The sequence below is a fragment of the Ovis aries genome, chromosome 1 (assembly GCF_016772045.2).
Source record: "Ovis aries strain OAR_USU_Benz2616 breed Rambouillet chromosome 1, ARS-UI_Ramb_v3.0, whole genome shotgun sequence".
NCBI lineage: Eukaryota > Metazoa > Chordata > Mammalia > Artiodactyla > Bovidae > Ovis > Ovis aries.
The window spans coordinates 204,086,863-204,112,084 of NC_056054.1; the positions used below are offsets into that span (position 1 = coordinate 204,086,863).

General features: G+C 47.2%; 2 protein-coding genes across 22 annotated transcripts in view; one reads left to right on the forward strand and one right to left on the reverse strand.

Annotated features, from left to right (window-relative positions):
• The first annotated feature begins 14 nt into the window (after positions 1-14).
• Positions 15-25,196, forward strand: MAP6D1 (MAP6 domain containing 1). 3 transcript variants are annotated; one of them, XR_006056529.2, is made up of 5 exons: positions 3,229-3,623; positions 8,528-8,645; positions 9,140-10,200; positions 11,732-11,870; positions 16,625-25,196. XR_006056529.2 is itself a non-coding variant. In XM_042233845.2 (4 exons), exons 1-4 carry the CDS (start codon positions 2,002-2,004, stop codon positions 9,218-9,220), a joined length of 540 nt encoding a protein of 179 aa, XP_042089779.2. In that variant the 5' UTR covers positions 15-2,001; the 3' UTR covers positions 9,221-10,623. The 3 variants fall into 3 exon arrangements, 2 of the variants coding, with proteins under 2 accessions (XP_042089779.2, XP_004003882.4); XM_042233845.2 differs by lacking the exons at positions 11,732-11,870; positions 16,625-25,196 and adding an exon at positions 15-2,128 and having other exon boundaries at positions 3,410-3,623; positions 9,140-10,623; XM_004003833.5 differs by lacking the exons at positions 11,732-11,870; positions 16,625-25,196 and having other exon boundaries at positions 9,140-10,623.
• The window catches only part of YEATS2 (YEATS domain containing 2), a 115,644-nt gene continuing 103,184 nt past the window's right edge, over positions 12,763-25,222 (reverse strand). For 13 of the 19 annotated variants that reach the window (XM_060419890.1, XM_060419892.1, XM_027957835.3 and 10 more), the window contains 8 exons: positions 22,946-23,048; positions 22,000-22,073; positions 20,313-20,392; positions 19,443-19,644; positions 17,626-17,852; positions 16,710-16,784; positions 15,690-15,763; positions 12,763-14,428 (listed from right to left, as the gene is read on the reverse strand). In XM_060419890.1, the coding sequence (XP_060275873.1) occupies positions 14,320-14,428; positions 15,690-15,763; positions 16,710-16,784; positions 17,626-17,852; positions 19,443-19,644; positions 20,313-20,392; positions 22,000-22,073; positions 22,946-23,048 (944 nt within the window). In that variant the 3' untranslated portion in view covers positions 12,763-14,319. Of the gene's footprint in view, positions 15,764-16,709; positions 16,785-17,625; positions 17,853-19,442; positions 19,645-20,312; positions 20,393-21,999; positions 22,074-22,945; positions 23,049-25,222 lie in introns of those variants that run through there. The other 6 variants (XM_060419884.1, XM_060419885.1, XM_060419882.1 and 3 more) reach the window with 2 other exon arrangements.

A 25,222-nucleotide genomic window follows, 5' to 3' on the forward strand; every position in this document is an offset into this window, starting at 1 on the left:
TGGAAAGGTCAGAAGTGCTTGCTTTTTAATGTCAGCCTTCTAGCACCTCTGTGAAATATTTACTCTTACTTACCTACCCCTTTCCTTGCTTGGTTGACAGGTAAAAATTAAGAACATCTTCTCTCTGGCATGGTCTGAAATAACAGCTGCAGTGTTTTCTAAATTTTTCCCAGGAAAGGTAGGTAATACTTTGTGGCAGTGAGTGTCATATACAAAAAGCTATTTTTAGGTTTTGCTTTCTAGGTTAAAATTAAGCTAAATTAAGAATTAGAAGGAACTATCCTGGATAAATTCGAACTTGAATCTGAGCCTAACTGCATCTTACATTGGAAAATGTCCATTCTCTGAAGTGGAGCATCTTACTGACATAGCAGACGGGGGTTGTCGTAGCTTCACTGTAGTGGAACAACTTCTCATGATTGACAGTTATTTCTAGGAAATGTAATTTGAGAATTTAAAAGTTTTTCTTGAAAGGATTTATAGGGGAGTTTTGGGGTCTTTTGGTCATCTCAAAAGGTTATGCCAAATTTTGCACCTTGTGCTGTAGAGGGCCGGGCTTGTATGGTGGCGGGCACGGAGCATTGGGTTTCATGACAATGAGAGGGAGCGGTGCCCACCTCACACGATGTTAGGAGCTAAATGGCAGTATGTGCCCAGCACCAAGGAATTGTTCGGCTATGGTGGTTCTTCACCTTCCCCACCAGGCCAGACTCTTCTCTACTCTGAAGTACTGGTCATTCTTGCCAGGCAGAGGATTCTATTCTAAACTAATGTCACTTCAAGGCAAGATAATTTTTTTTAACCTAGCCTTCATGTTGCCAGTAAGAAGCCAGGGTGGTTGTGTGTGGGAACCGCCCAAGGTCACACTGCTGTGCTTTGACATTTCTGAATATGTAGCTAATACTAACAACCCTGTGACTTACAGATGAGGCAAGAAATGTTTTTCAGAGATGGGATGGGAGGCTGAGATCATATGGACCTTCCGTATGGAGTCCAAAATGAGATTCATGTCTGTGGGCAGACCCGAAAAACAGGCAATGAAGAAGACATGTCTCCTCTTTATGACTTGTGATGGTCTGAGAAGGCAGGTTTAGAAGGTCAAGTATCTACCTATGGGAGGCCTTGGAGGTCAGCGTCCAGCTCCAGAAGAACAAGCCTAGCTGTCCAAGGCTCTGGCAACTGTCCCTGCTCTCCTGTTTGCCCGCTGAGGTACCTTCATTCCTCATCTTGGCTGCTTTGCTGACACGTGATCACCCCAAGGCCATGCTCCGCCTGGCTCGTGCGCCTCGGCCTCTGCCACCTCTGCTGCGCTCTGCAGTGTGGGGTCCCAGAAGTGCAGCCTTAGCTCTCTCTTCTCTCCACTTCTGTGGCTTCAGTTTCCTCCGTGAAATTGTCTTCTGAGCTCTGTCACTCTGCACCTGTGTCTGCTGCCTGTCAAACATAGTTCTAGGTCCTGGATCCCACTGTGCAGGCATGTCAAATGTCACTCCTGGCTTAAGCCAGAAACCTGGGCCATTCTAGATTCCCTCTCTCACCTCTTGTTTGTAGAATCCAGCCCCTTCTCTCCACTCTTAGCACCTGTGCGTTAAGTCCCAGTCCCTTGTCCCTAACCTGGCTGTAAAGACTGCTCTCCAGCTGCTCTCTGAAATGTCCTATACTTCTCCATATGGCCACAGAGTGCTGAAAACACTCTAGTTATTTCCTGTTGTCGCCTGTGAAAAACGGCTTGTGAGCCCTGTAGTGTGGCTGCCAAGGCCCTCCGTGATCCAGCCCTGGCTGCCTGTGGCTGAACCCCTGGGCCCTGACCCGTGCGTTCCCACCCGGTCCTGCTGTCCACCCTCACTGCAGGTGGTGAGTCCAGGCCCCCGGCCCCCTTTCCGCTGCTGGAAAGCTCTGGTACACTGGTTTCCATGTCTTGTCACCCACTGCTCTGTAAACCTCCTGAAGGCATCCAGCATTATTCCAGGCACACAGAATAGTAAGTGCTCTTTTAACTGTTTAATGAATGAAGGAGTCAAAACAAGAAGAGCTGCTCTTTTTTTTCCCTCCTGCAGGACGGACTGTTGTAGTCACAAGTCTCCCGAGTGGCTGACCCACGGCCGTGGTGCATGGAGGTCACACAGAGCAGGTGGGTAATCTGAGCAGGTGTATCGTCTCCCAGCGTCTTCACAGAACACAGGGCTTCTCTGCTGCTGCCTTGGGTCATGGCCGGGCCCAGGCAGCTGAGCTGCTGCCACTTCGGGGCAGTCATCGTGTCACATCACTGTGCTTTTGAGCTAAGACCAGCAATGCAATGGTTTGGGAGAGGAATCTTTTGACTGGCCAGGGCTATACTGCAGTTCCTCTGAGGTGCAGGTTGGATACTGTCCAGGTATATGCTTGAGATGGTGCACTGGGTAATTAATGTTGTTTCGATAGTTACTAGTAACTGGTCTGCAGTGCACACTGAGGGCTTGTGTCAGTTCAGGAAGGCTTGTGTGGCCAGGGATTGTCTGATAACCTTGTTATGCCTGAAACAGACTGACCTTTAGCTTGGAGGATTACCTTAGCTCTGCACAGGAGGGAGAGGAACTTTTATAGCATAGTAGCCAAAGATTTGTGGCAGCTTTATAAAGCTAAATCAAGCCTTTGGAGCCATGCTTTAAAATTAGGGATTTTAGACCTCAGGAAATGTCAGTTGAGGGCTAATGTCAATTCTCAGTGGAAGGCTGAATTGGTTGTCACAAATTTGGCATTATAAAGGCTGATTCAAATGCGTGTTCTCCGGGAAGTGCAGCCCCAAGTCCCCTCTGATCCACTCATCGCTACATCTCGTGCTTGCCTGCAAGCCCCGTGTGCAGCCGCGTACAAATCTGGCAGCCAGTGGCCTGTGGGCGGGGCCCAGCGGACTGTTCACTCAGGACCAGCTAGGAAGGGTTGCCATCCGGCCCCTGGGCTTTGCGAAGCCAGGTTCAGTTTGTAAGATAGCACTTGGGGAATTTTGGATTAAATTAAGGAACATTCTTCAAGTTGGATACTTGTAAGTGCCTCCAGCCGGTTTCAGTTTAACCCCAGCCCCGCTTCCGCACCCCTCCAGAGCCGTGCGCTCCGCGGAGCTGTGGCCCAGCCCTCGCTCCCTGGGTGGCGGTCCCAGGCCAGGGGGCGGAGCTGCGGCGGCGCGGGGAGGGCCGTGGGGGCGGGGCCGCAGGCGGGGGCGGCGCGGCCCGGGAGCGCGGGGAGCCGAGCGGCAGACGCCGGGCCGGCATGGCGTGGCCCTGCATCAGCCGCCTCTGCTGCCTGGCGCGGCGCTGGAACCAGCTGGACCGCTCCGACGTGGCTGTGCCGCTGACCCTGCACAGCTACTCGGACCTCGAGAGCGAGGAGTCAATCCCGGGCGGTGTTCCCTCGCGCAGAGGCCCATCTCCCGCAGGCTACCGGGACCCCGGCCGGGACGTGCCGCTCACTCAGTACCAGCGGGACTTCGGCGTATGGACGGCGCCCTCGGGGTCCAGAGATGCAACGCAGGGACGCGGACCGGGAGCAAGCAGCCGCAGGGCCAAGCCCCCCGCAACCCCCGGCCGGGGGGTCTACGTGCTCCCCATCGGCGACGCGGATGCGGCTGCAGTGGTGACCACATCATACAGGTATGAGGCTGGGGGCAGGGGAGCGCATCGTACCCAGACCCCGTGGTCCCAGGAGACTGAATCGCGGAGCCAGGAGGACCAGGTGGGCAGGAGCGAGGAGGCGCCCGGATCCCCCATCCCACCCAACTTCGAGAGCTTCAGGCGGCCTGTGAGGTCACCCCTTTGATTCTCCGTTGATGCTCCCTGACCAGACTTGGAGTCAGAGAGCAAGCACCTCCCTGACGGTGAGCTCACTACCTCACTCTCTGGGGCAGTCCTGTCAGAAAGGCCTGCCTTCGTAGGAGTTAAAATCTTAATTTCCGCCAGAAGGGCCCAACCATGGAAGTGGTGCTCGCAGGCCAGCTGCCAGTGCCCTCCGGGGGCATTGGTGGTCAGGACCAGATGCAGGGCTTCTGGGTGGTCCCCTCAATATCCCACTGAGGGCAGCTGACTTGGCTCTCACTGACAGGCCTGTGCTCCTCTCCTGGATAAGTGAGGGCTTTCTTCTTACTACAACTGTGAGACATAGTCACTGTAGAAAAACTGGAAATTACAGAATTTACAACATAAAAAATTAGTATCCCCAATCCTATCCTAGACTGGTAGTTCTTTCTAATCCTTTAACATGCATTTGAGTTCATATCCATTTGTAGTTCTTACATGGCTGGGTTTGTAACTACATTTTTCTTTTTTTTTTTGTAACTACATTTTTTATTTCATGTATGTGGGTGTTGATCCCTGTTACTAGACGCTCTTCTATAACATGAGTTTTAATGGATGTGTAGTGTTTTCTCTTATGGGTATATCAATACATTACCCATATATTGATATGTACCTCCAAATAATAATGTGTTCTCATGTCATTAAATATTTCCGGTGTTGCTAATTTGGGGCTATTAAAAACACTGTTCTTTGATCTAGTTACTGCACTTAGAGAAAATTTCCCTACATGTAACCTTGAACATGGGGCGGGAGTTAAGGAGTAATAAGGTACATGTCAACAATGTACAGAAGATGGAAACAGTGTCACTGTCCTACTGGCATAGGGGACTGGTCAATTATAGCTCTGCCATAGGAGAGACTAAAACAAGATGTCAGAAAAGATGCACAGCAGTTTGTCTCTACTATCTGTGTTAAAGGGTTATTGATGTATACATATCTGCTGAAATAAGCATAAAATGTCTCCACATGGATACGTGAGAAAATCGTAACCTTTAGGGAAAGGAAGGAAAAGGAGTTGTAGATGCTGCCAGGAGTAGAGGGAGACAGGGGCTCTTCGCTCTGCTGTTTTGAACCACTGCTTTGTTTTGGGGGCTTTCTTTTGGCCATGCCATGTAGCTTGCAGGATCTTAGTTCCCCGACCAGGGATCAAACTCACGCCCTCTGCAGTGGAGGTGAGGAGTCCTAACTACTGGACCACTAGGGAATTCCCTGAATCACTGCTTAAAAGAAAAAGAAAATGTACATGTATTACCTTTAACAACAAAAAAAAATTTAGAGGAAAAAATAACTTGCAAGATCATCATTCTTATAGTTAAATCTTTTCTTATACCCTAATTTCTTCAGTATGAATTCATACCTGTCGAATTAAGGGCCAAAAGGTATGAACTTTCCCCTTCAACTTTTACTTTTAAAATCAACTGTTTTGAGGTATAATTTCCATCCAGTAAAATCAATCAGATGGGTGACTTTTGTATACACCTGAACACATGATCAAGACACAAGAACATCCCATCTCCTCAGAGATTCCTTAGTGGGCTGGCAGGTTTTGAGGAACTCAATGGGGAGTGGCTGTTGCAGGGTGGGTCTTGTGCTCAAGCTGAGCTACAGAAATGTGAGGGGCAGAGCACTGAGCTGCAGCGCTGGCGCCCTAGCCAGGCAGTGGAAGGTGCTGACTGCTGCATGACCAGGCCCTGATCTGAACCAGCTGGAGGGAGCTGATTGGTGACAGGCCTGGAAGGCCAGAGGTTCTGGGTGTGCCATGCCTTCACATGGCTGATGTTCCAGGTATAGAGTGGGGTGGAGCTTGCAGGGAGATAGCTTCAGCTCTGGGAAGGACACACTTTCCAATAATTAGAACTGACTGACATGAGTAAGCTTGCATGGTGCTGAGTTCCTGCTCACTGGGAGTGTCTAAGCACTCCAGTCCCAGGCTGGACTTTCAGAAGCAGTCCCTCACCTGTTAAACAGATGGCAGGTTTGAATGTCCTGCTGGGTCCTTCCAGTTCCTGTGATACTAAAGGTACTGCTTAGCATGTACCAGAACCCAGGCTTAGGACGTCCCATAGATTATCTCCCCCAAGACTTTACAGTGTGTGTGCTTAGTCGCTCAGTCGTGTCTGACTCTTGTGACCCTGTGGACTGTAGCCTGCCAGGCTTCTTTCTTCATGGGATTCTCCAGGCAAGAATACTGGAGTGGGTTGCTATTTCCTTCTCCAGGGGATCTTCCCAACCCAGGAATTGAACCCAGGTCTCTTGCATTGCAGGCAAACTCTTTACCAATTGAGCTACGAGGGAAGCCCAAGACTTTACAATAACCCCCTGAAATCAGTTCAGTTCTTGCTGTCCCCATTCTATAGATGAGGCACTTGAGTGTCTGGCAAGAGGTCACGTAGAACAGAGTGGAGTTCCAGTGTTTCTTGCCCTAGATCAAATTTGTGCCCCCAAACAGGCTGCCATCCCTTAAGATGCTGCCTCCTCTCAATCAGGTAGCTGCTTGACCTATGTCTGGCAGTGGTTGGGCAAAAGTTGGGACCCATTACAGCTCTCCTTCCTGGTGTATAAACTTGGTGGGTCACCTGGTCCCTCTGACCCTTTCCTCAGCGGTAAAGCAGGAATAGTAAGAGCTTGACTTGCCTGGGTCACTGCCAGAGACACAGGACTGCTGCTGAACTCGGCTCTCCTGTCACCCTGCAAGCTGACTTCTGAGACCCTCTACCTCCCAGCTCTACTACTGGTATGAGCAACTCCATCCCGCCTGCCTTCTTGCAAGATGCATGTTACCTAAGAAAACCATTTAAATAAATTCACAAAGCAAAGATAATGAACAGATCATGAGAGCCCAGAGATATCAAGGGTACTCGTGGCTGCTCCTCTCCACCCCAGCAGGTCTCACCTCACCTGGCCACTGGCCTCCAGATAACTGACCTGCCTCACTCGCTTGCCTTCCCTCCAGAAGTGTGTGTGCGCGCGTGCGCACTTCTGGCTCCAGAAGTGTGTGTGTGCGCGCGTGTGTGCGCACGTGCGCACTTCTGGCCCAGGTTCTAGTTCCACCCACTTCTGGCAGTTCTTCCTGTCATCTCTTTCTTTCCTCGGTGAGTCAGTTAAAGGGCGAACCGTCAAAGTGCCAGACTTGGCACTTTTTTAAGTGCCACACTTTTTAAAGTGCCCAACTTGAAGGGTTAGGGAAGTTAAGGGATTTGTTTGAAGTCATGTTGGGCTGAGAACCAGGCCTCAGTATCCTCAGACTGGGCTCTCTACAATGCCCTGGTAGCTCCCTGCCCCTCAGTAGGAGGGACTGTGGGCATTGAGTCCAGTTGAGGCTCATGTGAGGTGGATGATGGTGGAAATTGCTTGGTCGGGGAGGCACAGTGGACTCAACTTAGTCCTGTGTTTTTATTATCTCCTGCCCCACAGTCATGGGGACTGCTCTAGCCCCTGGGCCAGGTCACTTCCTGCTTTGGGACCCCTGCAGCCACCCTGGGACAGCTGGCTTGGGCTGCCTGACCCAAGGCTCAGCTCAGTGTGGGGACAGAAGGGCACGCCCAGGGGAGGACCTTCTTCCCCAGGAGATGCGGAGCAGCAGATGGTGCAGCCAGCTGGTCTTTGAAACCTTGCAGCTTTGGAAGCAAAAATTATCCGATAGAGCCTTGGTCCAATCCACTTCCTGGTACCCAAGTGCTGACCATGGACAGACACAGCTGTGCCATGCACACGTGGCCTGCCCAGTGGTGCCCAGCTGTGCTGCGGCTAAGGAGAAAAGGCTGCTTTGTTGGCCTCAGGGCCTGGAACCTGGCCAGGGCTGTGGATGGGATAGGCACAGACCCAGCCCACATGTGGGTGCTGCCCCTGGTCAGCTGGACACTTTTCCCCTTGGCCAGGGGCTCCTGTGGGCCCAGGGTGGGGGTCTCTGCTAATTTAGTAGGGGAGTTGACAGAATTGAAATAGGTCTTTTTTTTTTTTTTTAAGAGGAGTTAGTTTTTGTCAAAAGGATGTAACTCTGAGCACATGGAGCTAGGCTGTGCCAGCCTTGTCACTTCCCTCCAAGCAGCCAGCAGTCCCTACCCCCATGGAGACCACCATCCTTCCCTGCTCCCATGCAAGAGTGCCCATGTGCACAGCGCCATGCAAAAGCCAGGCGGTCTTTAGTTTCTTGAGATGGTCACTATGATTTACTCTTTTACAGGAGTTAATAACACAGGTTATAGATAACTAAACAGACCGCTGGGCCTCACTTTCCTCCTGTTATAACCAGGTACGACCATGCCTTGCTGTGCGCTGTCCAGGCTGGCCCCTGCCTGGACCTAAGGGCCACCAGTGACACGGGCTGGAGGCAAGCGACTTCCGCTGGTTCTGGGCTTCTAGAGCCCCTTGACCTGGCGCAGAGACAGTACGGGGAGCCCAGCACACATCAGGAGTTCGCGGTTTACGACAAATAGGATACTGTTGTTGCCCGAGCTCTCTGCTCACTCCCAGTGCAGCGTGTGCCTGCTGCTCCCTGGCAATGTGGGAGCAAGTTTCTGGTGGAGCTGTTTGGGGTCTACTTCCTCTGCTAGTTCTGCCTCTGTGAGAAAGTAACATCGGCAGCCAGAGCAGCAGCTCAGCAATGGACACTGGCCAGGAATGTTCCAGAAGCACAGGGCAAGAGCTGAGGCCCCTGAGGGACCAGCCGGCCCTGTGCAAGGTTGTGATGTGTTCTGTTCCAGACAGGAATTCCAGGCTTGGACTGGAGTGAAGCCATCAAGATCCACAAAAGTGAAGCCCACCAAAGTCATCACAACCCACAGCTCTGGATGGGATGGCAGCCCCAGGGCCAGTTTCCAGGTCAGTGAGAAGCTGGTGCCTGGCCGCGGCGGGGTGTGAGAAGAGCGGCTTTCCTTTCCAGGTTAGGGACTAGGTGTCAGATGTGGATGGTGTAGGATGGCACTATGGCAGGGGCAGTGGTTTCTGAACCCCCATCACCATCGCTCACAAACTGAAAGCCAAGGTGCTGCTTTGTCGTTAGCCACGTGTGTCCCCCTAGCACTGGCTTCTCTGGGAGCAGGGTGTTGCCTCCCTCCTAAGTCCCAGCCTTACCCTTGACCACTTGCTTAGTGACAAGCTTCCAAGTCCCTGAGTCCATGTAAGAAAGAGGAGGGGCTGGAAGGGAGGTGTAGGGCTGTTCAGTTTCTGACTCAACCCAAAGGGTTTGGGAAATAGAAGGCAAGGTCTTGTGGACACCCCCCACCCCGACCCTTCAGGTTAGCAGTCTGCAGCTGCTGGGAGGGGGAAAGTTGAGGAAGAACTCCACTGATCTGTGGCCAAATTTCATTTTTCAGGCCCCTGAGGTGAGGAAAAAGTTTGCCCCTAACCCCTCAGCCATCTTTCAGGCCTCGGCTCCCCGGATCCTCAACGTGTGACTGCCCACTGAAGAGCGAGCCACAGGGGATCAGAACCCACCACCGGGGACTGCAGTGAGGTCTCAGGACTGGATGGCCCTGTCAGGGGAGGGGCCTCTGTTCTCACCAGGGGGCACCACTCCTCTGCAAGCCACACGGGTGCTGTGAGCAGAACAGGGGCACCACCCAGCTCAGTGCTGGGGCCCCGCCACCCTCTCCTTCCTTGGGAAGTGTGCGGAAAGCTTCAGATCTTTTTTAAATTGCCTCTTTAGGGCGCCCTTCAGTTTTTAAATCTGAAGACCTCGATCAATTCTACTGTGAACTGAATTGGTCTCTGGGGGCTGAGGAATATGGACATAACAGATTCTTGAAAGATCCAGTAATGTCCAGGCTATATGATAATTTTATAACCTATGGTAACTCAAGGTAATGTCCTTGGATAGTCCCACCAGTGGCCCCCCACAGGTTGTAGAAGAAATCTTAGGTCATCACCTGCATGTGATTCATGATAATGCTAAGTAACCAGGAACAAGCTTCCCAAAAGAACAGAAGAAGATCAATCATAGGGTTTCTTTTTTTAAAATGTAATTTCTTTATGGCCAAGATGACCCTGGTTTTAACAAAACATTTCTTGGGATGAGTGAAGTGCTGAATGAAGGACATTTATCTTGTTGGTTTCTGAGCACCAAGTTGTAGTACTAACACCAGTTTTGTTCCCTTAGTGTATTGATGACTAGATGGGAACTACTATATAGTAAGAACTGCAAGTGTCTTTGGGGCAAGGGTGGCCCAAAAGGCCTTAAAATGTCATATCATTACAGGGAGCTCACTAGCTGCTAAGGAACCAGCTCATTTTGGTTTTGGAAGTCCCTCTGCTGACTTTATCGATCAAGTCCAGCCAGTGCAGCACCTGGAACCAGCCTGGTTCTCCTCTTTGCAAGCAGCCCTTGAAACATTTGTGTCCTTTTAGAGATTATAGGCACAAGCTAAGGACAGTTTTGGTAAGAAAACTCAAGGATTTCTCTTTGGATTTTTATCCCTCTTCAGCTCCCAAGTGACTTAGCCTGGTGAGCCTTTACTTTCGCCACAAGAGATGGCATTCAGGTTTCAGAAGCAGCTCAGAGTGGAGGTGGGGCAGTGTTTCCAGCTCAGGCTGCGAGGGGGCTATCCCCTCAGAGGTGCTAGCTCCCAGCTCTGGCAGGCACAGCCTTTCCCCTCATTCCAGCAAAGGAAATGATCTGAGAGAATCATTTAAAACAGAAAAGCAAAACCATATGCTTACACAAAGGGTTCTATTATTTCAGACTTCATTGGTTTGCATGTTAGATGTTCCTAAGGGAAAAGAGACTGCCTGCTGGGCCTTCTGTGAGAAGCAAACAGATTCACTGTACAATCTCAGATTTTACTAAAATGCAAATGTACTATTTCGGTTTCTTGTAACTTATTTAATCATAAACACGAACGCCTTCTCATGGCCTCCTTTACCCTCCTCTTGGTAACGGGGTTTTGATGTGCCTTGGCTACCGCTGCTCTGCCCTGGGCTTGTAGATTCTGGGAATGCTCACCCAGGGCTGTAGTCGCACCGGTGTCATATGCAATATTTAACAGGAACCCAGATCTCCCCAGCCCCACCAGGAGCCTAGGGTAAAACGAGACTATCCTTGAAGCCAGTCTTGGGCACAAACCTTGGTTCTCACTCATTAGCTGACAGCAGCTTAGACTTCTGTTTCCTAATCTGCAAACCCCACCTCCCCCTAACAGAACTTAGGTCTCCGTGCAAAGCACAGCTGCTGTACATGTTCTCTCCTGTGCAGGCACCCCTTCGTGGGAGCCGGCTCTACGGGCATCTGCTGCTTTGGTCCAGCAATAGCCCCTGTCCGTCACAGCCAGCTATGCCTCCCCCCTGAGCTTGTCCTAGGAGCCCCATCACTGCCCAAGAGAGGCCTGACCTTAGGAAGGCATCCTGCATGCTCAAGAACAGACAGCTTTTCACAAACATCCCAATGCAACAGCTTTCCTTACTAGACTTCATTAATTATGAGATCTGAATTCTGAAGAAACTTGTTCCACTCACTCTAGGTCTTAATAAGGCTACTCCAGTAACATTATGTTAAGACCTTAAGAAGCCACTGAGATAATAATAGCCTCAACCATGTGGTCCCAACTCATGTAGGTCATATAAATAATACACATAAAGACAGAAATGTACTGAAATATTAATAGTGGCTATTTTTGAGAAGGGGAACTATGGGTAATTTAAAATTTTTTACATCTTACAATATTTGCTCAAGTTTCTATACAATAAGCATTTTTGTATTAAAACAGTTTAATGTGTTAGGTAATTTTAGCCAACAGAAAGAGTTCAAATTAATTATTCCATAACCAAAGTTAGCACTGCAGTAGCAGGCTTGATCAGCTGTGAGGAGGCCCAACCAGAGGGAAGGGCCCCAGTCACTGAGAGCAAGATTGGCGGTTCCAACTGAGAAAAACCCATTACAAACACTAATATTTTCATCCTTGTAATAACTCCAGGATTTTAGGTCAAACTCCAAAAGGCAGCATTTGAGAGAACTTTGGCTGTGCAGCCTGCCCCAAGCCGACGGGGGATCCTTTGAGCTCTTGCTGGCCACACACACAGGCTCCTCCAGTGAGGAAGAGAGTCCCCGATAAGGTACTGTGACACTGTCCTGTGGCTGCTGTCAGAACTGTGGCTGACACACAGAACACTCAGGAAAGGGGCCTAGGCAATGCCCCTATTCTTCCTCCAGACCATTTGACTCCCTAAAGGCTAATACTAAGTGAAGTCTGGTCCCAAGAAAGCTACATACTTGGACTGTCTCCCAGGGCCTCCTCCCCAAAGAACTTCTTACCTTTGAAGAACCAAAGCTTCCAAAATAAAGCCTTTACTTCTTATTAAGGGTGGATATAAATAGTCATTTCTGAAATATTTCTGTAGTTCCTGTAGTTTTTCCTGTGCTAGCAGATGGTCCCAGCAGGACCAGGTCACAGGAGTAACTTTTTCCAGGCCTCAGCAGAGACCCATTCTTGCCAAACGGACCAATGTGCTTCCTGGTTGGAAGCTGCTTCCCTCATTGCCTTGGCTTTAAGGATGCTCTGAGCTCAATCAGGTTGTTTTCCTTCACTCTAGGCTGTCAGAAATCGTATGCCCAGGGCCAACATGCATTCTTCCAAAACTGTTTCAGATTTTTATATAACTGTGATCCTTCTTCTACTAGCTACAAATTCTTTTTGGAAAGAAGTAGAAGAATACACAAACCCCTACAGCTCTGCCTCGCCCCAGCTCTTTGGGACCTAACCTAAGAAAAACCCTACCCAAGCGCAGTGCTCCAGACTCAGAAAATGCAAGTCACTCAGTCGTGTCTGACTCTGCGACCCCATGGACTAAACAGTTGATGGAATTCTCCAGGCCAGACTCCTGGAGTGGGTAGCCTTTCCCTGCTCCAGGGGCTCTTCCCAACCCAGGGATCGAACCCAGGTCTCCTGCATTGCAGGTGGATTCTTTAACAACTGAGCTATCAGAGAAGCCCCCAAACTCAGAAAAACCCGTCACAAATACCAAAAGATTTACTGTAGATATTGTTACACATTATGTTACATATTATGATACAAACACATCTGAAACATTAACATATATGAGGACTGTTTACTATTTCTTTTGCAAAAAGATAATTTCTTGAGGCTTTCATACCTAAGAACTGAATCTGTTCTCATTTGGATCAAATCTTCGATCCTGTACATATGAGTCATCGTCCACTGGTAAATGAGTCTACACCTGCCCATTAACCTTGCCTGGAGTATTTTATGTACAGAATATCTGAGTCTTCACCACTAGACTATTTTATTCTTAACCAGGGCACACCCTATGCCTTACTGAATAGATTTCCTTCTGCACTTGCAGTCCTCAGATGCTGAATTTAAAAGGGCAGATTTCTCATAGTTGCCTCCCTGTCTTTTCCTGAATTGAACGGCTAGAGGACTCAGGAAAACATGAATTACCTTGCTTGGGTAAGTTTCTTTGACCTGGGTAGGTTTCAGATCTCCTTGGGGCAGATTCCTAACTGAGAGCAGATTCTTTACTTACAGAGACTTTGTTAGGAAGGTTGGGGTACTGTGTCTATACTGAAACTGGACATCATGCAGGGTGCCGCTAACCTGCCTTCTATCCACTCTGTCTCCCACGGACCGGGCTCTGCTCACAACCAGCCTGTTCTCACTGCTTCTGAATACTGACCTCCCTGTCACCTGGCTTTGACAGTCATTTCTCTACCTTTAAGGCACTCACAAGTGTTGTTTTAAACACTTTTCTTCTTGGGAACAATTCACCAACAGAGAAGAACTGGATAAGATAAACTTTCTGAGGGACCGTGGGAACCATTGGCCACTCGAGGTGGACTCAGCAGCAGAAGCTCCTGCAGACCACGCTAAAGTATGAACCAGTGCTCTGCTGGCACATCCTCCAAGCTGCATGGGCCTGTGACTAACACAGTAAGGCTTCTCAGCTGTAGTCAAACCTTTTCCTGACCTGTGCTGGACTCTGTTCACCCCTTGACAATGCTGAGACTGGCTCCAGTGATGTCCTGTGTTCCATGAAACAGGAATTCTCAGTCTGCAGCCTCCCAAGCTCGTGTGGTTTCCGCACAGGATCACTGCTTCCTGAGTCGACTCGGGGCCGAGTGCGGATCCTCCCCACCGTGGCCACTGCTTTGTGCCGAAGCCCAACCTGCCTCCAGATGTCATCAGGGTAACTGCTGGGGTACCTGGAACCCCAACCCACAGAAATGGGTAGAACTCTAGCTTGCCAGACTAATTTCCTACCTCCTGGAGGGAGACTCAGGCCCATGGAGCCTGCACAGAGAGTGAATAGATGCGAGCTGACAGAGCATGCATCCACTCACTGCTTAGCTCTAGAATCAGGAAACAAACTTCTGTCCTAAAGGGATTGACCTGGGACTGAACACTCCGGTGGTATTAGGTGGAGGCAATGGTTTGGTGGCCATGATACTCTGAGGCACACAGGAAACTCTCTCTTCTCCAGAAAAGAAGAGTCATCACAGTTCAAGGCTTTGAATCCTGCTTTCCTGGGAGCATATTCATTCCATTCACTGATCTTCATTCAGTATCCCCATGTGTTTGTTTGTGAGGAAGTCCAGAAAAGGAATGTTGCAAATGGCCTGGTGAATATTACTCACTGTAATTTCTTTGGGAATCCTGGTCCAAAAAAAAAAAAAAAAGTTAATTCTCTCAAATATCTAAATTAATTATATGGGGATAATAATGAGTGACAGCCATGGTTTGGGGCCACTCTGGGGGTGGGGAGCAGCTCTGTACCTTCTCTCCCCCCATCTCTCTTCTTTTCCATTAATCCCTCTGACTTGGGAGATGTGGCCTACCCTCTTCCCAGCTAGCCCTATTTAGGGCTCAAATCTAACTTCCTACTCACGGGCATGAGATGAATTTCAAGAAGTTGGCTGAATGATTAAGGGAAAACAAAGATTTTGAAGATTAAAAAAAAAGGAATGAAGTAGAGAACAGAATATTGCTGTAGTTCAGTCTTAGCCAGATTAAAGCTGAATCAAAGCATCACAGAACTTGGGGACCATGTTTCCCATCTCTTGGAAACTATGCCAGACCAAGTATGATGTTAAATGTTCTTATCAAAAGCACTCAAGCTGCTTTGTGTCTTCACAGTCAGGACCATGGTGGTGAGCAGGGGCCGCAGAGGCACTCGGCCCACTCCTGGATCTCTAGCAGGACAAGCAGCAGCAACATTACTGGAACTCCTCTGTTCTCCACTTTTTGTAAAGAGCTCTCCATACTGCCCACTGTGTTATATCCATGTCAAGTCTGACCTAATAATCCTCTTATTTAGGTCTCTTCATGACCTCAGGTACTCTGTTAAAGTTTTAATAAATTTACAACAGCCTTTAAACAAATACATTTGTTTCCTCTGAAAGGAATGCCAGGATGTGGGACAAAAGGAAAATTCAGCATCTCAGTCAGTGACAGGCCACAAACAGGAATGGTCAGCCGGTGGGTATAGACCCAGTGAGACTGAAGTTTAAATCTAGGTTCTATGATGTATTTGCTAGGAAAGCCAGGCAAGATAACATTTCAGAGCCCACTTTCCTGATTTCTAAAGAGGGAGTATGAGTTCTGCAACGAAAAACAAATTAGGTAACGTGCAGTGCTTGGCCCCAAGTCTGAAACACTGCTATTATCTTCAATGGCAAAGAATTGGTATATATTCAATCCTATAACATATCGGAATCCTACCAAACAGTGTCTCTGCAGCAGAGACAGAGACAACACAGACCTCTCACAACCAAGAGACAGAATCAGGCATCTGCTTGGTCGTTTTGAGAAAGTCTGGCTCTGAGAATGTCCCAAGCATGGACACCTCCACCTCCTACTGAACTGATTTAAAGTATAAAACATCTTGATGGGAACTGTCAGGAAGTGAGAACTGTACCTGTTGTGCGATGCTGCCTGGTATCCAACTGCCAAAGCCTGTCTCAGGATGTCGCTGACTAGCTGCTCTGTAGCCTGTAACAGAAGATGCTGTTATTCTAAAATGCCACCTGCATGCTGGCCAGAGGGATGCAGCTGACCCCATCCCGGGCCCTAAATTTGGGAAACCACTGTATCTAAAGATCCAAAGTCCTTAAGGAAAAACTAAAGGTTTGAATAATAGGCCACAACTATAGAGGCCATGTGGAGAAGGCAAGGGCACCCCACTCCAGTACTCTAGCCTGGAAAATCCCATGGACGGAGGAGCCTGGTAGGCTGCAGTCCATGGGGTCTTGAAGAGTCGGACACGACTGAGCGACTTCTCTTTCACTTTTCACTTTCATGCACTGGAGAAGGAAATGGCAACCCACTCCAGTGTTCTTGCCTGGAGAATCCCAGGGACAGGGAGCCTGGTGGGCTGCCGTCTATGGAGTCGCACAGAGTCGGACATGACTGAAGCAACTTAGCAGCAGCATAGAGGCCATGATTCTGAATTGGGAAGGGGGTGATTTTCATTAATCAGACACTGCTTTAATAAAGGAAACAGGTGAGGGCTATTTGTGAGGTATCCCTGCCCCTGGAGGGGATCCACCAGGAAAGAACAGCTGGGTAAGGAACCTGGTTCTGTCATTCTGTTGCCGAGGGCTGGGACAGTTATGGCCGTTTCTACTGTGACATGCAAGTCACCTCTGAAAGCACTGAGAGCTCTGACTTGCACTTCAGGCTACTCAGCACTTGAAATGGCATTTAAAAATATTGTTAGTGACACTGGCACAGGAACTCTTGCAGCTGCTTTGACACGCAGAGGAATTACAATTGAATTGATTTAAAAATAAGAAGAAAGAAATCATAAAGCCTGTCATCTTTGTTCCATTTCTGTCCTTGTCTTTTTCAAAGCATCCTGGGATCCAGTGTGTCCTGCCTGGCTGGCCCCATGGTGCTTCAGCCCCCGACAGCCCCTCTGCTGCCCACAGGCACCCACCTTCAAAAGCATGTCCTCCACCACCGACGCATACACGTTTTTATGCAGCGCCACAGGCTGCAGCGTGATCCCAATCTGGAAGAGCAAAAGAAGGCCTTTTGTTTCTATTTGTACATTAAAAACAAGAATATTTCTGATACCCAAGGAGATGTCTGGGTGGAAGAGACACTCTACAAATGTCCTAGACAAAACTCACGGAGAAGCAACACAGAATGTAACAACCAGAAGAATCTGTTACCCTACTGTGCCATGTTTCTAAGGGATTGTTGAAAATGCTATTAGAATCCTCCTCTCATGCCCAAATCTCCTTCATGAGAGAACACAGAATCTACTATGAATTCTGACAGTGGGGGCCACACACTGGAAAGCCTGCATCAGACTCTGAGGCCCTATTTGCAAAAGAAAGAAGATATACTTGGAAACTGCCCCATTTTTTATTTCCTCTGTAGGGGAAAAGAACAAGTCTCTCACTTGGGTCCCAGGCAGCCGTGCAGATGCAGTGAAGCTGCGTTCCACCAGAGGCATGTGGACAGTTCTCTCCTGCACCCCAAGGGAGTCAGTGCCACATCCACTCCCTGGCAGGGCACTTGGGAGCTATTTAGAATGTGAGGGAAAGCACGTTCTGACATGCCTCTGAAGGAGAAGGTGCTTCTACTGAGGCAAATGAGAAAAAAGGAGATGAAAAATACGAAACTGCCTACACCTAGCTGCCTTTGCTCCAATGTCATATTCAATGAGCAAGCTCTACACGTGTGATTCACTTTCTTGCCCAAAGGCCCTGACATGGGAAAGCGGGTGCCAGACAGTTCGCCCAGCTTTACCATCTATATCTATCTCCCCAGAAAGTCTGGTGTCAGTCTCTAAGGCACCCGAGCCCCAGGTTAGGGGTCTCACAGCACAGGCCTTAGCCCCCTACCTTCTGTGTGATGTCACCAATAAATTCAGAGCCCGGTGTTGGTGGCAGGTAGAGTTTCATCTCTTCCTGTTTCTCTTCCTGTTCTTTCTTGATGTTTATCTTTAACGGCTCTGAGACGTTGAGGATGTCCACCTCCTCCTCGTTCTCCGGCTCTCTCTTCTGAAACTGCTGCAGGTCCTCCAGTTTCCGGCAGAGGTTGTCAGCAGATGAGAATGATGATGGGCACTCTAAATGAGAGGCAATCAGTCTTATGACTATGGCGACCAAAGAAAAGGGACTTTGCATCTCCAAGGGACCAAAAGCCTGAGACCCAGAAGGGTTAAGTACCAGGGAGCTGACTCCTGTCCAGTTCTAAAATTCTACGGACCTATAATTATAGGAACTACTAATTCATAAGTGAGACAAGCACCAAGACAGGCATCTTGTGTTAAGACATATGTGCTATTAAGGGCAATCTGAGTCAAACAGCACATAATTCTGACTCTTGCCACTAAAAACGAGGCCATCCTCCCACCCCACTGATTTAAAAATTTTTTTTTTACTTCTGGAGAATTTAAAAATGAACAGTGAAAAAATCACCCATGTTCTGCTTATAGCTGAGTACTACTACCATTTTAGTGTATACCATGCATCCCATCTTTAGCTGATTTATACAGAGCCCAACAGAGTATATATAGAGCTTTAAAGCCAGCCAGGGCTCTGGGAATGTTCTATGCATCCCTTTTACTTTATGCTAAGTGAGTGAGGTCGACATGGGGTTAAAGACTCCCAGCAGGATGGAGGCAAAGCATTCCAACTCTCTCTACTTTACTGGCAGGACACTCACAGAGTTAATCAGTCATATTAATAAGAAAGCCCAGTACAGGAAAAATACTGTGTTTTACATACCCTGTCAGAGAAGCACAGAAATAATCAACAAGGCCTCTGCTCTCCAAAGCACTTAGCAATAAAAATCTGAGAAACCCTCAAGGTTCTGGTATTAAATACCACTGGAGATCAGAGAAAGGGGAGGCCACCCTGCATTAGGGCTCTCAGGAAAGCTTCATGGAGAAAATGAGACTTGTGTTAAGTCTTAAAGGACCCCCCAGACTCTGCCTGTGCTCCGGCCTTCCTCAGACTGGAAGGTGAAGGGTCTGTTTTTCTATAAAGATGCGGTTAAAAGGAGAAAACAATACTTATTCTTCAAGGTGAAACTCAAAACATTCTCCCCATGTATCTTTATGCCCAGCTCCCCTGCACCCCCACCCACATACAGTTATTTGTATCTTTATAAAAAAACCATTTTATCTGCAACATTATTAGCTATTTACACCTGTGCCTCCAACACCAGGCAGTACACCTCCAGACTAGGTTTTTGGAGATAAAATAACATAAGACATTGTCCCCATCTTCAGGGAAAAAGACTCGTAGGTCACAAAGGAAGAAGTACTTCTTCTGGGAGGAAAGGAGGTGGATTAAGAATGTTTCCAAAGGAGAACTAATGCAGAGGAGGGGGGCACCTGAATGAATGGTGTGTGTCTGTTGCATGCCGTGGGCTGGGACATCCCTGGCTGGGACTGGGACACTTGGGCACAAATAGTTTGGTAGGGACTGTCAGTGGGGTGGATAAGACACATGGTGAGAGGTGAGTGGAGACTTTTGCTAACCCCTGGAATCCTCGGGTCCCTTTACCTCAGGTGAAGAAAAGAGCTCTGAGACCTGCTGGGGCTGATGTAGCCTGAGAGCCCTGAAGGCTGAGAGACGAGCATGTGCTCCAAGGAGACGCCTCTCAGCTGCCCATGGTGCTGAGTACACCCCTCATCCCCCGCCTTGCTTACCTGGCTCACTGTCGATCTGGGTCAGCACATCCTCGATCGAGTCCCCATCATTCCTCAGGCTTTCAGGGTCAGGTGGGGTGTAGCCATGGCAGCGACACCAGTGAGCAATGTGCTTGGTTTTAAGTGGAGTCAGGTGGTGAAATCTTGGATTCTTCTCCAGTATTTCTTGTAAGACTTTTCGCATTGTCATCGCTCTTTGCCACTTTAAAAAAAATTAGGGGTGGGGGGCGCATAATGAAATCCTTCAACTTAGGAGCACATTCAAATAAATCACCCAATTGCAAATTACCATGCTAACCTGTTAGAATAATTTTTTTCTGAGGAAAAAAATCTGATGGTGTTTCTCCTCAGTTAAAAAAAAAAGTATAAGAACGTTTACCTAATGTTTATGAAATAACTGAAATTCCTAAGCCTGGACTATAAGGTGTTTCAGCTGGTCCCAGCCTGTGATCTCCCACTTTCCCACCCTCCCTAAACCCATCCACTGGCTTTCTCAAAGCTTCCTACGCCTTTGTACTTGCCACTTCCTCTTATAGCCTCACTGTTTGGCAGAGTAGCTGCCACACTGAACAATAAATAGTTGACTTAATTTTAACATATTACAATTCTTTAAAAACTTTTAGAAATTTTTAGCAATGCAGGAAAAGAAAGTAGGTCTTTCAAAGGCTACCTACAAGTCTTTGGAGAATGAGATTTTTAACTAAGGAAAAAGTTCTATCATCAAATATTTAACAAAACATGCTGCAGAATTTATGACTGCTCCATATGACGATGTTTATGGAAGCAGCCAGAATGCACATGTGTTTGATTATTTTCTCCAACAGGCTCTCAGTGGTGGCCTGCATATCAAAGAGGCAGACATGGGATTACCTCAGCAGCTCTCCTTTTCCCAATGTTCCAGCCATAATACTGCTCCACAGATTTTGCAGAAAAACAGCTGGCATCTTCACCTAGAATGCACATATCCAGCAAATTCTGAATAAAGTTAAGATTTAAATAAAATCTTATTTGCTGGAGGCATGTCCAAGAAGTTTCTTTAGACCTCTTTATGGGCTATGTTCCTTACTAGGCAAATTCGATGCAACATAATACAGAAGGGCTTGTCCTTAGAAGAGAAGGCATCTCATTCATGTGTACTCAAAACAACAGCCCTCCTTGGGAAATCAGCTTCTGTGGTAGAGAAAGCTTCATCATGACAGATTTTCTATTAAAATAAATGGCAATGGCATTCCACTGGGAGCAGACCTGAGAACCAGCCCTGGCCTATTAACTAACGTGCCTTGAGCAACCTACATCATCACTCTGGGCTTTAGTTTTCTTAACTGTAAAATCAAATGACTAGGAAGATGGCTCCTGAACTGCCTTTAAGCTCGAACATTCTATATTTGTACCTGATTTTTTTTAAAAGATTAAAAATTTTTTCTGCTGGGCTAGAAGAATCATTGAAAATTAACTTTGAGCTACTTCAAAATGACCCCCTAAACCCTGAGGGGAAAAAATTAATTTTTGCTATTACAGCTGGAAAAAAAGCAAGGTAGTCTGTACTTGGCTCATCATTTCATAGTCCCATGAATGTGAAGTGATGATCTGCTTCATCCCTTCCCTCTAGATGTTCACAGGTGACCTTGCCCAAGAGCAGACACCTAAGTATCCACAGGCTGTCAGTCATGCTCTCTGTCAGAGCAACCAGGGCTGAGAAGCAAATGGTTCAGTCTTGCTAACAATGGGCAGGGACAGAGGAGACTTCACTATTGGAGGTCTTGATAGTCGTGCAGTTCTAGAGTGAGTGACAGGAGTGTCAGATGAAAGATACATGACTCTGGAATCAAAACTGCATGACCCAAAAAAAAAAAAAAAAAAAAAACTGCATGACCTGTAGCTACTGTGATTTTGAACAGGTGACTCAACCTTGCTTATTCTCAGTTTTCTCATTTGTGAAATGGAGATGACACCATGTGATCCCATGGAGTGAGTGAGTGAAGTCGCTCAGTCGTGTCCGACTCTCTGCAACCCCGTGGACTGTAGCCCACCAGGCTCCTCTGTCCATGGGATTCTCCAGGCAAGAATACTGGAGTAGGTTGCCATTTCCTTCTCCAGGGGATCTTCCCGACCCAGGGATCAAACCCAGGTCTCCTGCATTGCAGGCAGACGCTTTAACCTCTGAGCCACCAGGGAAGCCTGGACCGTGGTTAAATAAGTAAGTATAATAAGCCTGCAGAGTCTGGCATGCTGCGGGCAAATGCTAATTATTTTCCTTATTAATAAACATTAAAAACAAATGCAATTTTATATATACACTACATATTTATAATTTCTATACTATAACAAAAAAAATTCCTTCTGCAGATCAAACACAGTGAAAGTAGTAAAAGACTAACCGACTGACCAAGACAGTGTGAATTCTAAACCCTGCAAATAAGCTACAGCTGTAGCTAAACCCCACCCCAAGATAACTACCGTCAGTATTAATTACAACACCAAGTGATTCAAATTGACTCAATACCCCAAGCAGGTCACAGCTTTAAACCACGCTCCCATATACTCAGTGTGGTCTTACTTTTTGCAGTAATTAATGGGATCTTCTTTACTACCGCTGTTAAGAGTTGCTGGATGGTCTCTAAATGGTCTATCCTAAGGAGGACAAAAGAAAATTAGGGTAGCAAATACAGACAGCGGTCTCTAACTGTGTGTGTGTGTGTGTACGTATGAATTTATGTATGTATGAGATATTTCTCCTTTACAAGGGAATTAAACCCAACTATATCTGCAAGTCCTTCCTTCTATATATCGCTTTCTTTATAAACAAAGAGCATTTAATGCTTAAAGTCAACACTAAAACACATGAGACCCCAGGAACGACAAATAATGCAAACTTGACATTTCCTTTTATATTTTAAAATAGTCGTGTAATCTTTCTGTAGTGTGACTGTCACTAGAGCAGAGACTCTTAGTGTTATTACATTTCATGCTGTCACCTCCGTGACAGTGGCTAAGTCTCTACTGTCCAGCAGTTTGAGATACTTCAAAATATGCTAGAAGTGGTTTTGCCAGTTTGGAATGAGAAAATCTCAGTATTTCTAGACGCAGCACTGAGTGGGTTGGGCCATAAAAAGGCAGCTGTTTAAGACTGGGCACATGTGTGGACACTGCAACACAAAATGTACACACACCTGAGCAATTACATCATAAGAAATTTCACACCCAAAGATGGAGGAAAGAAACTTCATGTTGGCAAGCTCAAAGGGAGCTTGTAATTGCATCCGAGGCTCTTGAGGCAACCAATCAGGTGCCGTTTGGAGGTCACATCAAGGTGTTAAATGAAGCCTCCTGAGCTGTGCAGCAAATGGTAATACTTGTTCACCACACATGGACAGAAGCTTCTACCCATCAAAGGGCTTAATGCACAGAGACAACTCTACATATGATTGTCACAGGGATTTTTTTCCTCAAGTACCATGACATACTAAAGGCACACCCCCCTTAGAAAGGACTGAGGTAATTACTTAATGACATAGTTTCCCAGCTCAGAACTGTCTTCTGTTTTCACTGCTGTCTGACCATCCAGGGAGGGGCCGCTCGGTGCAGGTGTTTCCGGTTCGGTCTTCACTACAAGGGAACAGAAACAATGAGAGCGCTATTAGGGCTCAGTGACGGCACGACACCTGTGGACAGAAACAATGGGAACCCAGTGAGGACGCTGCCACAGCTGCAGAGACACGGCCAGAGTGCTGGGATGGCGCCTGTCATCACGGGATCAGCAGACAAGGGGAGAACTGTTAGCCTGCATCTCATGACAAAGGCAGGGCAATAAAATGGCTTTTAGATATTTCTTAGAGGGCTAACCATACCACTATGGAAGACCACACACATACACTTGAACAACGCCACATTAAAATACAATGCTGGCCTGTTCTAAGTTTAATATCTTTTGTTTATCATCTTTTAGCATTATCTTAGTGTTCTGAGACACATGGCAAAAAAAAAAATCAGATCTTTTGTACTGGGGAAAAATCAGAGCATATCACCCGAGGCTTTTCAGTTCAGTTCAGTTCAGTCGCTCAGTTGTGTCCGACTCTTTGCGACCCCATGAACTGCAGCACACCAGGCATCCCTGTCCATCACCAACTCCCGGAGTCCACCCAAACCCCTGTCCATTGAGTCGGTGATGCCATCCAACCATTTCATCCTCTGTCGTCCCCTTCTCCTCCTGCCCTCAATCATTCCCAGCATCAGGGTCTTTTCAAATGAGTCAGCTCTCCGCATCAGGTGGCCAAAGTACTGGAGTTTCAGCTTCAACATCAGTCCTTCCAATGAACAACCAGCACTAATCTCCTTTAGGATGGACTGGCTGGATCTCCTTGCAGTCCAAGGGACTCTCAAGAGTCTTCTCCAACACCACAGTTCAAAAGCATCAGTTCTTCGGCACTCAGCTTTCTTTACAGTCCAACTCTCACATCCATACATGACCACTGGAAAAATCATTGCCTTGACCAGACAGACCTTTGTTGACAAAGTAATGTCTCTGCTTTTTAATATGCTGTCTAGGTTGGTCATAACCTTCCTTCCAAGGAGTAAGCGTCTTTTAATTTCATGGCTGTAATCAACATCTGCAGTGACTTTGGGGCCCAGAAATATAAAGCCAGCCACTGTTTCCCCATCTATTTCCCATGAAGTGATGGGACCAGAGGCCATGATCTTACCAAATCTACTGATGGAAGATAACCGTGTCAGGAGCATGTCTTCCTTCTATAGTCTCTGATCAAAACACTGCATGCACATGCGTGTGCACACACACACTTCTTTTGCACCAGCTTCCCGGCTGACAGTCTATTCCCTTACGACGCATCTTGTACATGAGCACCAGTACACGCACCTAAAGGAGTGTGCTAGTGTCATTTTCTACTCAACATCCTTCAATAGTTTCATACAAGCAAAGGTCTAGAAGTGAGATACACTAGTGTATCTTCCCCCTTTTCACTGATGCATAACTTGCAAAAAAATGCACAAATATTAAGGGTACAGTTTGATAAATTTTACCTACATATACATCCACGCACCCAGCACCCCAATCAAAACACAGAGTATTTCCAGTCCTCAACCAGGGTCCCTTATGCTTCTAGCATTCCTCTCTGCCAATTCCACTTTAAATTTTATATAACTGGAATCACATCATGCATACCCTTTTGTGTCAGCGTCTTTTTGGCTATTAAAAAAAAAAGCAAAGCTTGTGTATGTCTCTCGGTGCACATATGCTGCATTTCCTAGAAGTGTACCTCCTGGAACACGTGTTCCATAACATGTCGATAACACATTTAACTTTATCAGAAACTGCCAAACTCATTTCCAAGTTATTATGTCAATTTGTAGCCCCACAAGCAGGGTATGTGAGTTCCAGGTGCTTCACATCCTTGTCAACACTTAGCAATGCAGTTCTTTTAATTCTGGTGAAAGAATAGTATCACTATGGTTTTAACTTGCATTCCCTTGACAACTGATGAGGGTGAACAACTTTCCATTTCATTGTACTTAGACATCCTCTTCTGTAAAGTATCTGTTTATACTTCTTGGTCTTTAAAAAAAAAATTCAGCATCTTCTTCATACTGACTTTTAGGTCTTCTATATTCTGGGGAGAACTCCTTTGTCAGATATATCAATTGCAAATATCTTTCAGGATGTATGTGGCGACTTTCACTCTTAATTTTGTCCATCTGATACAGTGAGGTTCCTAGTATTAATAAAGTCTAATTTATCAATTTGTTCTTTCATGGCTACTTTTCTT